This window comes from Schistocerca cancellata, chromosome 6 (assembly GCF_023864275.1).
Source record: "Schistocerca cancellata isolate TAMUIC-IGC-003103 chromosome 6, iqSchCanc2.1, whole genome shotgun sequence".
Taxonomy (NCBI): Eukaryota; Metazoa; Arthropoda; class Insecta; order Orthoptera; family Acrididae; genus Schistocerca; species Schistocerca cancellata.
In genome coordinates, this window is record NC_064631.1 from 604,816,649 (window position 1) to 604,834,237 (window position 17,589).

At 41.8% G+C, this 17,589-nt stretch overlaps 1 protein-coding gene across 3 annotated transcripts in view; it reads left to right on the forward strand.

Moving 5' to 3' along the window:
* Positions 1-17,589, forward strand: part of LOC126088112 (carcinine transporter) — a 382,018-nt gene that overhangs the window by 330,774 nt on the left and 33,655 nt on the right. For all 3 annotated transcript variants that reach the window (XM_049906209.1, XM_049906208.1, XM_049906210.1), the window contains one exon: positions 5,228-5,409. In XM_049906209.1, the coding sequence (XP_049762166.1) occupies positions 5,228-5,409 (182 nt within the window). The remainder of the gene's footprint in view (positions 1-5,227; positions 5,410-17,589) is intronic.

A 17,589-nucleotide genomic window follows, 5' to 3' on the forward strand; every position in this document is an offset into this window, starting at 1 on the left:
CCATCTAGCACATCAGGGTTGCTTTCAGTCGACATATCGCTGCACGTCTTCACACCCCTAGGACACTTCAGGAGCTCCGACAGGCACTGGTGCAAGAATGGGAGGCTGTACCCCAGCAGCTGCTCGACCACCTGATCCAGAGTATGCCAACCTGTTGTGCGGCCTGTGTACGTGTGCATGGTATCGTATCCAATATTGATGTCAGGGTACTTGCACAGGAAACAGTGGCGTTTTGTAGCACATGTGGTTTTCTCAACTTATCACCAATACCGCGGACTTACAGGTCTGTGTGGTGTGTGTTCCCTGTGTGCCTATGCTATTAGCACCAGTTTTATGTAGTGCCACGTTATGTGACACCACATTCTGCAATTATCCTTAATTTATGAGCATGAGTGTAGATTATCCCATTGAAAGCCTGCTTACAACATTTCAGGATGAAACTTTAAGTGATGAATTTAGGAGTTTACTACAACTTCGTACATATCCCTCCCTTAGGGGTTACAAAGAAAATATTAATTTAACTCTCACAGAGCTGTTTAAGCAATCATTCTTCCTACACACCATATGTGAATGGAATGGGAGAACCCCTAATAACTGGTAGAATGGGAGGCACCTTCTGCAATGTACTCCAAGCTGGAATGGCTGTAGATGTTCATGCTGAAATGAGTGAGCTTCTTAATTAATTAATTTATTTGTTAACTCCATTTTAACCAGTGATGCAATTGGACTCATAGGAGTTTAACGTATGGCATCCCATTAATTTTGTGACCCTTAATGTGTAGCGCTAGTACTGAGAAGTCATTTTTGTTAGTTCAAAACTCCAAAGTATAAATTTTTGTAAGATTAAGACTGAAAATGAAGATATAATAAAAGAAAAGAAATTCAAGCAAAATGAGGAACAGAAAGAATGAGTGCAATATTATGGACAAAAATGTAGGAACTTAAAATAAAAGAAATTAAATTGAAGACACAACATAAAAACCTTTAAAATCACAAGAAAAAAGGTTCCAAGCAGAAAAAGAATGACAGAAAGAAAAATGAGGACAAATGAAAAAATGAATATGATGGTTAAAATGATGTAACAGAGCAATATAAGTAAAAATTACATTTAAACCAATTAACTGAATAAAAATAATGACCAAAGTTATTTCAATAAAGATTTAAGAAGTAAAAAGTTCCAAAGCACCTCATGAGATTTGAATCCACATCCTTTAACATGGGAGGACTCTATCTTAACCATTACACTGTGCAAGCAGTCTGTTAAATATTCCTCTTTCAAATTGTAAACAGTCTTGTAAAATTCCAAAATTTTTCAGTCTGTTAAATATTCCTCTTTCAAAGCTGAATCATGCAAAATTCCAATTTTTTTTTTCATTGATTACTCGCAGTTAAGAGCCCATCGGAGCCAATGGCTGCAGCATGTGATACCTTGAACCTTAACCTACATCACTGTATAGATGATTTAAAAAGTCAACAGCACAGCTGGGGCCTCTCCTTATAACTGTGGGTGTGGCCACTGTCATAATTGATCAGTGGTTTGCTTAGTCAAATCTTGGTAGGTTCTTTAATGACACAATTCCAGAAGTTATACATCGGTGTAGAACCTTAGCAAGGTCATAATATGTTCTGTATAATTCCGATGGGTAATGTCATGAGACTGTCAACTTTTTAAGCTGCTGCAATCTGGCAGTAGGTTTCCACTGAGTTGATTCCAGTATATGGATGACACTTTGTCAAATGGACATATGGAAGAGACAAGCTGAATGTCTTACTCATATGTTTCAATTCTATACACCAGAATATCAGTTTTACCAAGGAACTTGAGGTGGATGGACTGCTTCCCTTTCTGGATGTCCTGATAAAAAGGATTAACAAAGATAGAACATTGGACCACAGTGTTTACCGGAAGAAGACCTTCTTCAACTTAACCTACACAGTACCACCAACTGGTGCAGAGGAACTGTGTGCTTAAAAGATTGGTATATAGGGCTCACACCCTCTCCAGTCATGAAAGGCTATCAAGAACTTGAATATCTCAGTATGTTGTTCTGGAAGAATGGCCACACAGAGTGGCAAATTCAGGCTCTACACTCACTGTACAGCCTGTGGAACCAGAAGACAAACCTCAGGAACTGCTAGTCAATCATGATAGTGGCTACTTCCTTAGAAAGACCTCAGAACCTGCTGTTAGTCTAATTAAGAAGAGAAAGAGAGATGGACACTGAGTATAGTAAGGCATTAGAAAACAGTAACAAAGGAAAACAGCTCTGGGTTAAGGGATGGAGGAAAATTTGTCAGGCAGAATCGAACACTGGAAAGTCCAGAGTGGGATGTAACAATATTATGAAAGGACAGTTGCTACTCACCATATAGCAGAGTTGCTGGGTCACAGATAAATACAACATAAAGACTGTCAGAAAGTGAGCTTTCAGTCAAGAAGGCCTTCATCAAAAATAGACAACATACACAGATGCAGTCTGGCCTCAGCAGCCAGAGACTATGATCTTGTGTTGTTGGCCAAAAGCTCACTCTCTAGCAGTCTTTTTGTAGTGCCTATCTGTGACTCAGTATCTCCCCTATGTGGTGAGTAGCAACATCCTTTTCATAATATTGTCACATTCCATCTTGGATTTTCCATTTTTTAAGAAGAGTAAGGAGATATCCTACAAAAAATGACTTTGGGTGGCAGATGGAGCAACAGCAGGGGTGCCAACACAAACAATCTGGGATGCAAACCAAGGATGGAGCAATGTGTCAGCAGGAGGAGCGGGTAGGAAATGCCGGGCATTGACGGCAGACAAAGCAGCAGGTGGGATGGAGGCAGGGAAGAGATAAAGGGTCTTGCTGACCCCCAAGTAGTCAGTTCATCTGCGCACCTGATGATGACAGTGAGGTCACTTGTCAAAATATTGTTCCCATCGGACACTGACATATAAGCAGTGTATCAGTACTAAGCAATCAGGGATAGTTTTATTCTCTGAAGATAACACTCCATGATTTAAACTAAAAGAAATTATTGTGATTTTCCAGAATGATTAGAAATAACTGGTGGGAGTATGCATTGGTACACACACAATCAAAAAAGTCTAACAAATTCACCAATTTGTAAATTATAAATAAAATATTGTATCAATACATAAAATAATAAACACATGGAATCTGTCCAAATAAATTAATTTTTAAATTAACAAATGGGTATATTTCAGCTCGATTTATGTAAATCAAATGCCACATAGATTAAATTGTGTGATTGAAATTTGTTGTAAAATTAAGAATGTGAATTATTCAAATTGAGACGTAATAATACACTTCTGGAAATGGAAAAAAGAACACATTGACACCGGGGTGACAGACCCACCATACTTGCTCCGGACACTGCGAGAGGGCTGAACAAGCAATGATCACACGCACGGCACAGCGGACACACCAGGAACCGCGGTGTTGGCCGTCGAATGGCGCTAGCTGCGCAGCATTTGTGCACCGCCGCCGTCAGTGTCAGCCAGTTTTCCGTGGCATACGGAGCTCCATCGCAGTCTTTAACACTGGTAGCATGCCGCGACAGCGTGGACATGAACCGTATGTGCAGTTGACGGACTTTGAGCGAGGGCGTATAGTGGGCATGCGGGAGGCCGGGTGGACGTACCGCCGAATTGCTCAACACGTGGGGTGTGAGGTCTCCACAGTACATCGATGTTGTCGCCAGTGGTCGGCGGAAGGTGCACGTGCCCGTCGACCTGGGACCGGACCGCAGCGACGCACGGATGCACGCCAAGACCGTAGGATCTTATGCAGTGCCGTAGGGGACCGCACCGCCACTTCCCAGCAAATTAGGGACACTGTTGCTCCTGGGGTATCGGCGAGGACCATTCGCAACCGTCTCCATGAAGCTGGGCTACGGTCCCGCACACCGTTAGGCCGTCTTCCGCTCACGCCCCAACATCGTGCAGCCCGCCTCCAGTGGTGTCGCGACAGGCGTGAATGGAGGGACGAATGGAGACGTGTCATCTTCAGCGATGAGAGTCGCTTCTGCCTTGGTGCCAATGATGGTCGTATGCGTGTTTGGCGCCGTGCAGGTGAGCGCCACAATCAGGACTGCATACGACCGAGGCACACAGGGCCAACACCCGGCATCATGGTGTGGGGAGCGATCTCCTACACTGGCCGTACACCACTGGTGATCATCGAGGGGACACTGAATAGTGCACGGTACATACAAACCATCATCGAACCCATCGTTCTACCATTCCTAGACCGGCAAGGGAACTTGCTGTTCCAACAGGACAATGCACGTCCGCATGTATCCCGTGCCACCCAACGTGCTCTAGAAGGTGTAAGTCAACTACCCTGGCCAGCAAGGTCTCCGGATCTGTCCCCCATTGAGCATGTTTGGGACTGGATGAAGCGTCGTCTCACGCGGTCTGCACGTCCAGCACGAACGCTGGTCCAACTGAGGCGCCAGGTGGAAATGGCATGGCAAGCCATTCCACAGGACTACATCCAGCATCTCTACGATCCTCTCCATGGGAGAATAGCAGCCTGCATTGCTGCGAAAGGTGGATATACACTGTCCTAGTGCCGACATTGTGCATGCTCTGTTGCCTGTGTCTATGTGCCTGTGGTTTTGTCAGTGTGATCATGTGATGTATCTGACCCCAGGAATGTTTCAATAAAGTTTCCCCTTCCTGGGACAATGAATTCACGGTGTTCTTATTTCAATTTCCAGGAGTGTATTTATGTATTAAATCTACAACTGCACATATTGCAACTCATCCATGGGCTGTGAAATTGCAGTTCACATGTAATGTGTTCTCTGCTCTTCAACTAGTTGAGAAATTGGCAATTGAGGATGTTAAGCATCTTGACACAATTGCACATGGAACATGTTTGGGTTCAGAGATTGTATACCCATCCACAGATTGATTTTAGTGTCATGAATCTGGTTTAGAGCACATTATTTTGCAGTAGTTGTACTTGTAGTTTTGACCATACAGTTCTGTGACAGAGCACACTGAACAGCTTTTATGTATTTGTTGCATTCTTGTGCAGAACAGCATAATTTTTATTTGCCTGGAGCAATGTGTCATGATTAGTTCCAAACTCCAGAGGTAGAGTAGTTATCATGTCATTACTGATTTTAATAAAGATAGCTGTTCCATTCGAGTACAACAAAACGGACAGCTCAGCACATTTTGAAATATTGTTAGTATGATTTTCTGCTATTTTGCAGATGCTGTAAATACTACTTTGGCACTCTACTTAATTTCAAAATTTGCCATTTCTGCCTCATTTTTAATAATATATCCGTTTGCTGGTGAGCTTTATCCAACACAGCTAAGAGGCATAGGGATTGGTACATCAGCATACATTGGTGGACTTGGGCTAATCATTATCCCTTTCATCACTTATCTGGTGAGTAGTAGTCTATAATTAGAAAAAATTGTGTGCAATGCAGGCTTTATATTTATGCTCAACATGCATGTTTTTAAACAGCTGAGATGTGAATGAGGTGATTCTTCTTTTTTTTTTCACTTGTGCCCTACATTGTGCTGGCTGGACAAACAATTATCTAGATTCTACCAGAACGTTCCTACTATACATAATATGACTGTTACATTACTTAAATTTCTAGATTTTCCTAAAGATCTATCATTTTCTATAGCCTATAAATCTATTTCAACTTATTAAGGCATTCCTACTCTGCCTGTTATACCGATGCCTCTTCTTTACTCTTCTTCTTGTTTCTTGTTTATCCCGGCTTCTTGATATTTCTTGTGAAGAGACACGATACAACACATTCAGTATTGGCATGTGACAATCAATGAAGTTACACAACAGTTAGTAATTTAACTTTTGAAACTGCTGGTTTATTGGCATGTTTGGAAATAAAATCACTCTCATACTCTCATGTGGTCAGCAAATTTCGTATAACAATTTGTATGTGTAATGGGACTTATTATGTCACAAATCGTTCTAATGAATTAATTAATCTGCATTACAGTGTTGCTAAGCAATGTGATCAACAAGGTGATATGTGTCTCAATTAAAACAGAACTTCGATATTTTGAATAAACTTTCTGTTCTTTTTTGTCAAAATCAGCACTTGTATCAAAATTAATTTCCAACTTCATGCATTAAGTCCAAGCATTTGCAACTATTGTATGCAGTTCACCGGAGAGCTCAATCACGCACTAGCATGTAACGTATTTCAAATCAAGCACACAGGTTTCAGTTTTCCCTAATGGACTAAACGACTCTATTGTAATAATGTGATGTGTCTATTTCATGTAAAGTCTAAATGAAACTGGATTTGTCTCCATTCGGATCAAAATCACAAAAAATAAAATTCACCATGCAGGTTAGCGAACTGTACACGCACACTTTTAGCACTCTAAGTGATAACTCGTCTCAGAGTAAAAGCTGCACATAAATTCACACTTTTTCATGCACACAAAATTCAAAACACCTTTATATTAAACTGATAAATTATGGCCTGCAATTAACATTTCTTATTCTGAATAAACTTCAAGAACTTGTATTTCATAATCAATAAAATTTTATCACCTGAAAGAAACTATTAGTTTGCTAAAATGGATTCAGATTACAGTCAACTCTTTTCTAGACGATGACATCACTAATCGATACTTGCTTGGAATGAATGAAATACCTGTACTGAAAAATACTGTGCATTGAGTAATTTACTGACTTTTATAACAAATTTGATACCCCTTGCATTGCTACACTGTTACTGGAGTTTCAGTTTAACTACATTTATATATATCACTATTATATTGGCAGTATTACGAAAAGGATAGACCGCTACTCACCATGTAGAGGAGGCTTTAAGTTGCAGGCAGGCACAATAAAGAGACTGTTAAACATGTAAGCTTTCAGACAAAAACTGCTTCTTCTGAAATATAAAACACACACACACTCTCATGGCTTGTCTCCAGCCACCAGAGCCCAACTGAGTTGGGCCCCCGCACCTGGAGATAGTAGCCATTTGTGTATGAGTTGTGCTTGTGTGTAAGAGTGTGTTCTATTAGGGAAGAAGGATTTTTTGTCCAAAAGCTTAAATGTTTAGCGGTCTTTTTATTGTACCCATCTGCAACCCAGAGCCTCCTGTATGAAATGAATATCAGTCTAACAATTTCATAAAGTGGTTGTTATTCCATCCTACACTCTTCACTATTATGTCACATAGATTACAGGGTCTGATACTGAAACTTTTGAGTGGGAAGAATGTGCATTACCACTTATATAAGACTCTCAATATCTTCTCTTCATTTCTTCCACAGGTAATGTATAAAATGTGTACTGTGTTGAAAATGGAACAAAATTTTTTAGAGGAGTTGTTTGTACACAATTTATACATAAATACTTATGATTAAAGTCAATTATATTTCATTTGTTACTTATTTTCATTCAGCTGGATCTCATTGTCAATCAAGCAAGGTCATAAAACATATCACAATCCATCAAGAACTTCTAAATGAAAATTGTAATAATAAAAAATTGAAACTCCAGTATAAAAATAACAATGAAAATGGTGATAGTGGCAGTTGTGAGTGATGACAACATTAAACTTGCAGCGCAATAATTTGATTTATTTATGGAAATCTTAATTATGGGCAAAGAAACAGGACAGTTGTTGGCCATGGTTTGTTAATGGGATTCTACACAGCACTGACATGTAATTATTTGACAAACATATGGGAATGCCAAATCTGTATACCTGAATCACATAAATAAATATGAATAATTTTCTGTACAATTAAATCCATTTTAGTGAATTACAATTATCTAACGCAATCAAGTAGAGATGAAATACTCATACACTGATGAGTCAAAACATGATGACCATTGCCCACCATTATATTGAAAGCCACCTGATGATGTTGCTGGCAGATGATATGGTAAAGAAGGTATATAAGTGAAGCAGAGGTGAGTGGGGAATCACTGTACTGCCAATATGGGCTGCAAATGGATAAATCCACTGACATACACAACATTGACAAAGGACAGATTCTAACAGCCTGGTGCCAAGGAGTAAGCACCACAGAAACGGTGCAGCTAGTCAGATTTTTGTGTGCTACTGTTGTGAACATCTATGGCAAGTGACTGAAGAACACTGATACCAAAGATAGGTGACAAGGTGTTGGCCATCCACACCTCATTGCACAACATCTACGTCAGAGACTTGTAGACTCTGTAAAGCAGGGCAAGTGGTGGTGATCTGTGGCAAACTTTAAGACAGAACACATTGCTGGTGCAGGCACAAGTGTTTTGGGGAAAGCTGTTCAGGGCACATTGTTGAACATGGAGCAGCACAGCAGACAAGCACTACAGAGGCAAACAAAAGTATTCAGACACAGGTCACATGTGTATCTAACAGTCAATTGTGACTCAAATTAATGATATGAATATAATAGAGGGAAACATTCCACGTGGTAAAAAATATATCTAAAAACAAAGATGATGTGACTTACCAAACGAAAGCGCTGGCACGTCGATAGATACACAAACAAACACAAACATACACACAACATTCTAGCTTTCGCAACCAACAGTTGCCTCGTCAGGAAAGAGGGAAGGAGAGGGAAAGATGAAAGGATTTGGGTTTTAAGGGAGAGGGTAAGGAGTCATTCCCAATCCCGGGAGCGGAAAGACTTACCTTAGGGGGAAAAAAGGACGGGTATACACTTGCACACACATACGCATATCCATCCACACATATACAGACATTTCCGCTCCCGGGATTGGAATGACTCCTTACCCTCTCCCTTAAAACCCAAATCCTTTCGTCTTTCCCTCTCCTTCCCTCTTTCCTGACGAGGCAACCATTGGTTGAGAAAGCTAGAATTTTGTGTGTATATTTGTGTTTGTTTGTGTGTCTATCGACGTGCCAGTGCTTTCGTTTGGTAAGTCACATCATCTTTGTTTTTAGATATAGTCAATTGTGACTGATGCATACACAGAATGCATACCTGAGTATGTGCGAGAATGCAGGGAATATTTTGAAAGACATCGACTATGCAAATGTCACTGTACCCTCTACCTGGAACGATTAGTTCTGTGTTACCATCACAGGCGTGTGTTTCACTTGGGACAAAAGTAATCAGACACTGACCCACTTGACAAGTTAACTGCAGTCTGAAGGCACAACTTGCGGGCAGCAAGCAGTCAGTGTACACAAGGCAGCTGTCTCATACTACAGGAAAACACAGGCCTTGCCAAAAAAGACCAATGTAGCACCAAGCTCTGTAGAGGTAGGGAAATGACAGTGGAAGAGTGAAGGCTTATTGTGGAACTGCATAGTGAGAGAAAATCACATGCAGAAATAGGTAAGGTCGTCAACCAAAGCCAAAAAACTATATTTTATATTGTCCAGAAATGGAAAGAAGAAAAAACTCCTGTAAGTCGCCCACAATAGGGGTGTCCTCAGAAACTCACAAACAGAGATCAGAGGAAGGTAGTTTGAATGGTGAAAAGTGACCTGTGGACAACGGCCCCTGCTGTAGCTGTAGAACTGGCAGAAGGCATTGGTACCGAAGTTAGTGTTAGAACTGTGCACACATGCCTGAACAGTGCTGGGTATAAGGCCAGAGTGTCAAGGTGCAAACTGTTCATCAGTAAGTGTAATGCAAAAAAGGAGATGGTTTTTGCAGAAGAATTTGTCAGCAAGGATGTGACCTTCTGGGACAAGATTCCGTGGAGTGATGAATGTAAATTTACTTTGAGCCACGTGGATGGCCACAGTTTAGTGTGGCATCAAGAAAACAAAAAGTGGGAGGCCAAAAACATGCAAGAAACCATCAAACATGGAGGTGGCAGTTTGATGGTGTGGGGATGCATGTCTTCCAGAGGTGTTGGCGAGCTTGTCTTTATTGAAGGCACCATGGACAAATTTGCCTATCTCGATATACTCCAACAAAATCTGACGAAAAGTGCTGCGAAGTTGGATCTTGGAGGTGACTTTATTTCCAACAAGACAATGATCCTAAACATACAGCAGAAATTGTCAAACTGTGGGTACTATATAACATGCCTCATTGCCTCCTTATCCCACCAAAGTCTCTGGACCTCAATCCCATCGAAAACATCTGGGATGAACTGAAAATGACACTACAGAAATGACATGTGAGCAGTTTGACACATTTGTGTGCATTGGTAGAAGAAGAATGAGTGAATATCAGTTCAGATATAACAAAAAAGGTTGTTTACTCCATGTCACAAAGACTGAGGGCTGTAATACAGAGAAAGGGACACATTACCAAATACTGACTGCTGAGGGTCTGAATATTTTTGAATATTCAATATTTTGGTTTTCTTTTTTTTTTTTTTACATAAGGTGTGTTTTGTTGCTTTTTGTTCTGCATATGTTCTCATTGACATATGTATTACACATTTGTAAAGAATAAAATATATGTTTTGAGTTAAAAACACATTTAAGGTTTACTTATCTGATTACTCCCAGTGTCTGAATACTTTTGTCCACCTCTGTATATGTTCCCATGTTGGCCCAACATCATCATCATCATCAGTTACTACTACAGTGGGCACAAGATCATCAAGACTGGACTGTGGATCAATCAAAGCACATGGGATAAATCATGTTTCATATTACATCAGGTCCATGGTTGTCTGGATATTACCTCATCCAGGTGAACAGCTGCTCAAAACATGCACCATACCATGGACGCAGGATAGTCTGGGCAGTAATATGCTGTAGGGAACATTCACCTAGGATTCCATGGAACCTGTGGTAGTAACCGACAGCACAATCCCAACTATGGACTATGTGGACATTATTGTGGAGTGCCTGCATTTTTTCCTGCTTGTTGTCTTTTGTGATGATGGTGGCATTATCCAGTAGGAAAATGCTCCATGTCACAAGGCCAGCAATGTGCTACAGTGGTTTGATGAATATAATAGTGCACTCATTTTTATGTCTTGGCCACCAAATATTCTTTATCTAAACACGGAGAAATAATTTGGGATGTTATCAGGTGCCAGCTCTGCCCACCGAAAGCACAGTCCACAATTTATGAGAAATGAATGACCTGTGTGTAGGTAAATAGTGCCATTTACCTTCAGAAACCTACCAAGGATTGTCAAAATCATGCCAAGCAGAATCACTGCTGTGTTGCATTCCAAAGATGGACCAATATGCCACTAAGCAATGGTTATAAAGCATTATTTCATTAGTTTAGGGTACAAAGATAATGGGAGGGGTAGAATGGAGAGAATGGGAGACCACTGTGGATAATTGTTCATAGTCTCATAGATTTATAAACTGAATTCATGTGAGGAGGACAGAGGAAAGTTGTGATAAGCAAGAAACTGATTAGGAGTAGTGAATTAGGGATGTTCCAAAAATAAGCTTTGTCATCATTTTTGAAAGAGAAGATTGTGCACCAGTTAACACAAACAAATGCCATATGAATCCATACCCATTGCTGAACCAGCAATGGAAAGGGCATCAGGGGGTGGAGGAATGACATATGCACAGAGTGCCAAAAAAGAGAGAGTAGCAGCAGACCAGTTTGCCTGAGATTACTTGAGTACATACCTCGATGGCAGATGAACATGTACTGACAACATGGTGCCAATGAAAGTGTGTGCTGTTATATCCAGTATGAATGGGCATGTGTCTGTTGTCCATGAATGACTACAGACCATAGATAGTGAAAAGGACATATCTCATTAAATGGTTGGTAGCTGGTGATGCATATTCAGAGAAGGAAGGCAGATTGTGGAGGATGAAGGTCAAAGTGCATGTCCCTCCACACCCACACCCAATACTGAGATGTTTGACAATTCCTTGCATTGCAGGGCACCAAATTTTACCAGAGTTTTTTCTTCAAACTGATTGTGCACTACAACAAATGTCTCAATGTCAGTGGTGACTATAAAAACAGTGCAAGGTGTATAGTTCATAATGTCATGGCATATTTATTTCTGGCAATAAAGTTTCCACATGAACAACATTGACAAAACTTACTTTCAGAACTTGCCTTATATATTGAGGGCTGGGAGATTGCAGGACCAAGTTCTGTGCTGCAAAATTCATGGAAACTGGTGTCAGATTGGAACACTGAGTTGGCATGGGTTTTGAAGCAGCCATTGAAGTCAAGGATATTCAGCTCAATTCATTGAGTAGTTAACATCATGCTTGGCTGCAGTTTCTTGGTACCCATCTTTGAGGATGGCCAGGTAGTTGTGTTCATGTCCACATAAAAATTCCATGGAGTAGCTGCAGCATAGGTGGTATATCACATACCTGCTACTGCTGCCTGTCAAAAAAAGTGAGGCACCTAGGTGAGCAGGAAACTAAATGAAACTTCATGGGTTAAGAGAGTACATGATGTTGTTTCAGTGTTTGCAAAACTGAGTTTAGTTTACAAAGAACTTAGGAAATCGAGGATGGAATAATGACAATATGATGAAAAGGATAGATTGCTACTCACCATATAGTGGAGATGTTGAGTCACAGACAGGCATAACAAAAACACTGCTAAACAATCTTTCAGCCAACATACCTACTTCTGGATTAGACAACATACACACACATTCATGCAAACTCATACACACAAGACCACTGTCTCTGGCTGCCAAGGCTAGTCTGCATTGAAAAATGTGGAATTTGTTATGGAACATTGTAGAATATTCCTACTTCAACCCCTAAAGTTTCAGCAAGTTCCAGTAGGTGGCGGTGATATGTATAATCTTCAAAAATGAATCTGTAACAGAAGTGCTTTCCAAGGAGAGAGCTGTCATTGAGTTTCTCTCAGTGGAGAACGAGAGCATTACAGATATTCATAGATGCTTGCAGAATGCCTACAGATATGTGGCAGTGAACAAAAGCTTAACGATGAGTCTGTCATCATTGCAACAAGATAGCATTGACCTGTCCAGTCTCCCGGATGATGTCTAGGCGGGCGCATACAGCTGTGACTCCTACAATGTTGGAACGTGTAGTGTAGGAACTCCCATTTGAGGTGACTGACAATCACAACCACACCCATCACTGCTTGGCTGGATGTCTCTGTTGGTAGTGCTGACTCATTCATCCACCAGCTGGCGTACTCAAAGGTGAGTGCCTTCTGAGTTTCTTGTTGCCTAACAGAAAACAATAAAGAGCAATGAAGGGCCATATGTGCATAATTGCTTGTGATTTACAAGGCTGAGCATGACAATTATTTTTTGAACATCGTCACAGCTGACAAAACAAGTGATCATCACTTCGAACTGCAAACAAAATGGCAATCCAAGGAGTGGTGCTGTACCACCTCTCCTTTGAAGAAAACATTCAGAGCTGCACCCATCTGTTGTGTAAGTCATGGTGCTGGTCTTCTGAGACTTTGAAAGGGTTATTCTGTTTGATATCCTGCCTCATGATGCAATGAACAGCTTGAAAATATATTGTGCTACCTTCACAAAATTGAAGAATCAATGTCAGCATGTTGATACCATAAAAATGTAAATGAATTTCTCCTTCTCCGTGACAGCACGAAGTCTCACAAAATCTGGGCACCTGAGATGATCTGACACAACTTTTTTGGACTATTCTTCCTCACCCACCCTACAGCCATGATCTTGCTGCTTCTGATTTCCAAATGTTTCATCCAATGAAGGATGCACTCCACAGGAAGCAGTACATGGAAGATGGGGAGGTTATTGATATAGCAAGACGTTGGCTCTGACATTGACTAGTAGAGTGGTACCCCGCGGGCACACAGGCCCACACAGTAACGTAATGAAAGGCCTTCACATGGATTGGAGGTTATGCTGAAATATAGTGTTTTATAGCCAAAAGATTGATTTGATTTGATTTGATTTTGGCAGGTTGCAAGTGCTAATCTGAGATGAAAAGGTTGGCACAGGAGAGGAACGTTCTTTTTACATATGTATATGTAAACAAAGATAATGTAACTTACCAAACGAAAGTGTTGGTATGTTGATAGACACACAAACAAACACACACACAAAACTCTTTGCCTTTACATATGTCTGCTTGTGTCTGTATATGTGCGGATGGATATGTGTGTGTGTGCGAGTGTATACCTGTCCTTTTTTCCCCCTAAGGTAAGTCTTTCCGCTCCCGGGATTGGAATGACTCCTTACCCTCTCCCTTAAAACCCACATCCTTTCGTCTTTCCCTCTCCTTCCCTCTTTCCTGACGAAGCAACTGTTTGTTGCGAAAGCTTGAATTTTGTGTGTATGTTTGTGTGTCTATCAACCTGCCAGCACTTTTGTTTGGTAAGTCTCATTATCTTTGTTTTTAGATATATTTTTCCCACGTGGAATGTTTCCCTATATATATATATATATATATATATATATATATATATATATATATATATATATATATATATATATATATTCAAGCTTTCGCTATATATATATATATATATATATATATATATATATATATTTAAAAACGAAGATGATGTGACTTACCAAACGAAAGTGCTGGCAGGTCGACAGACACACAGACAAACACAAACATACACACAAAATCCAAGCTTTCGCAACCAACGGTTGCCTCGTCAGGAAAGAGGGAAGGAGAAGGAAAGACAAAAGGATATGGGTTTTAAGGGAGAGGGTAAGGAGTCATTCCAATCCCGGGAGCGGAAAGACTTACCTTAGGGGGAAAAAAGGACAGGTATACACTCGCACACACACACATATCCATCCACACATACACAGACACAAGCAGACATTTGTAAAGGCAAAGAGTTTGGGCAGAGATGTCAGTCGGGACGGAAGTACAGAGGCAAAGATGATGTTGAAAGACAGGTGAGGTATGAGCGGCGGCAGATTGAAATTAGAAATTAGCGGAGATTGAGGCCTGGCGGATAGCGAGAAGAGAGGATATGCTGAAGGGCAAGTTCCCATCTCCGGAGTTCTGACAGGTTGGTGTTAGTGGGAAGTATCCAGATAACCCGGACGGTGTAACACTGTGCCAAGATGTGCTGGCCGTGCGCCAAGGCATGTTTAGCCACAGGGTGATCCTCATTACCAACAAACACTGTCTGCCTGTGTCCATTCATGCGAATGGACAGTTTGTTGCTGGTCATTCCCACATAGAATGCATCACAGTGTAGGCAGGTCAGTTGGTAGATCACGTGGGTGCTTTCACACGTGGCTCTGCCTTTGATTGTGTACACCTTCCGGGTTACAGGACTGGAGTAGGTGGTGGTGGGAGGGTGCATGGGACAGGTTTTACACCGGGGGCGGTTACAAGGGTAGGAGCCAGAGGGTAGGGAAGGTGGTTTGGGGATTTCATAGGGATGAACCAAGAGGTTACGAAGGTTAGGTGGACGGCGGAAAGACACTCTTGGTGGAGTGGGGAGGATTTCATGAAGGATGGATCTCATTTCAGGGCAGGATTTGAGGAAGTTGTATCCCTGCTGGAGAGCCACATTCAGAATCTGATCCAGTCCCGGAAAGTATCCTGTCACAAGTGGGGCACTTTTGTGGTTCTTCTGTGGGAGGTTCTGGGTTTGAGAGGATGAGGAAGTGGCTCTGGTTATTTGCTTCTGTACCAGGTCGGGAGGGTAGTTGCGGGATGCGAAAGCTGTTGTCAGGTTGTTGGTGTAATGCCTCAGGGATTCCGGACTGGAGCAGATTCGTTTGCCACGAAGGCCTAGGCTGTAGGGAAGGGACCGTTTGATGTGGAATGGGTGGCAGCTGTCGTAATGGAGGTACTGTTGCTTGTTGGTGGGTTTGATGCAACAGTACCTCCATTACGACAGCTGCCACCCATTCCACATCAAACGGTCCCTTCCCTACAGCCTAGGCCTTCGTGGCAAACGAATCTGCTCCAGTCCGGAATCCCTGAGGCATTACACCAACAACCTGACAACAGCTTTCGCATCCCGCAACTACCCTCCCGACCTGGTACAGAAGCAAATAACCAGAGCCACTTCCTCATCCTCTCAAACCCAGAACCTCCCACAGAAGAACCACAAAAGTGCCCCACTTGTGACAGGATACTTTCCGGGACTGGATCAGATTCTGAATGTGGCTCTCCAGCAGGGATACAACTTCCTCAAATCCTGCCCTGAAATGAGATCCATCCTTCATGAAATCCTCCCCACTCCACCAAGAGTGTCTTTCCGCCGTCCACCTAACCTTCGTAACCTCTTGGTTCATCCCTATGAAATCCCCAAACCACCTTCCCTACCCTCTGGCTCCTACCCTTGTAACCGCCCCCGGTGTAAAACCTGTCCCATGCACCCTCCCACCACCACCTACTCCAGTCCTGTAACCCGGAAGGTGTACACAATCAAAGGCAGAGCCACGTGTGAAAGCACCCACGTGATCTACCAACTGACCTGCCTACACTGTGATGCATTCTATGTGGGAATGACCAGCAACAAACTGTCCATTCGCATGAATGGACACAGGCAGACAGTGTTTGTTGGTAATGAGGATCACCCTGTGGCTAAACATGCCTTGGCGCACGGCCAGCACATCTTGGCACAGTGTTACACCGTCCGGGTTATCTGGATACTTCCCACTAACACCAACCTGTCAGAACTCCGGAGATGGGAACTTGCCCTTCAGCATATCCTCTCTTCTCGCTATCCGCCAGGCCTCAATCTCCGCTAATTTCTAATTTCAATCTGCCGCCGCTCATACCTCACCTGTCTTTCAACATCATCTTTGCCTCTGTACTTCCGTCCCGACTGACATCTCTGCCCAAACTCTTTGCCTTTACAAATGTCTGCTTGTGTCTGTGTATGTGTGGATGGATATGTGTGTGTGTGCGAGTGTATACCTGTCCTTTTTTCCCCCTAAGGTAAGTCTTTCCGCTCCCGGGATTGGAATGACTCCTTACCCTCTCCCTTAAAACCCATATCCTTTTGTCTTTCCTTCTCCTTCCCTCTTTCCTGACGAGGCAACCGTTGGTTGCGAAAGCTTGGATTTTGTGTGTATGTTTGTGTTTGTCTGTGTGTCTGTCGACCTGCCAGCACTTTCGTTTGGTAAGTCACATCATCTTCGTTTTTAAATATATTTTTCCTTCGTGGAATGTTTCCTTCTATTATAACCGTATATATATATATATATATATATATATAGCGAAAGCTTGAATTTTTTGTGTGTATGTTTGTGTTCGTTTGTGTGTCTGTCGACCTGCCAGCACTTTCATACGGTTGCTTCGTCAGGAAAGAGGGAAGGAGAGGGAAAGACAAAAGGATGTGGGTTTTAAGGGAGAGGGTAAGGAGTCATTCCAACCCCGGTATGGAAAGACTTACCTTAGGGGGAAAAAAGGACAGGTATACACTCGCACACACACACACATCCATCTGCATATACACAGACACAAGCAGACATGTCTGCTTGTGTCTGTAAAAAATTGGCTTTAATCCTTAATGGTGGAGAACCACAATGTGCAGCTAGTTACCAAAAGAAAGCCAAAACATCGAATTGGAATGTTGCGCAAGAATGGCACAGTACCAATACCAAAGAAGATTTTTTTAAAGTGATTATTTACTCATACTGACTTTTGCATCTATTCAAGTGGTTTACCTTCTCATGCCATGATGAAGTGGTCCTAAAATACTGCTACTGAGTTATAGG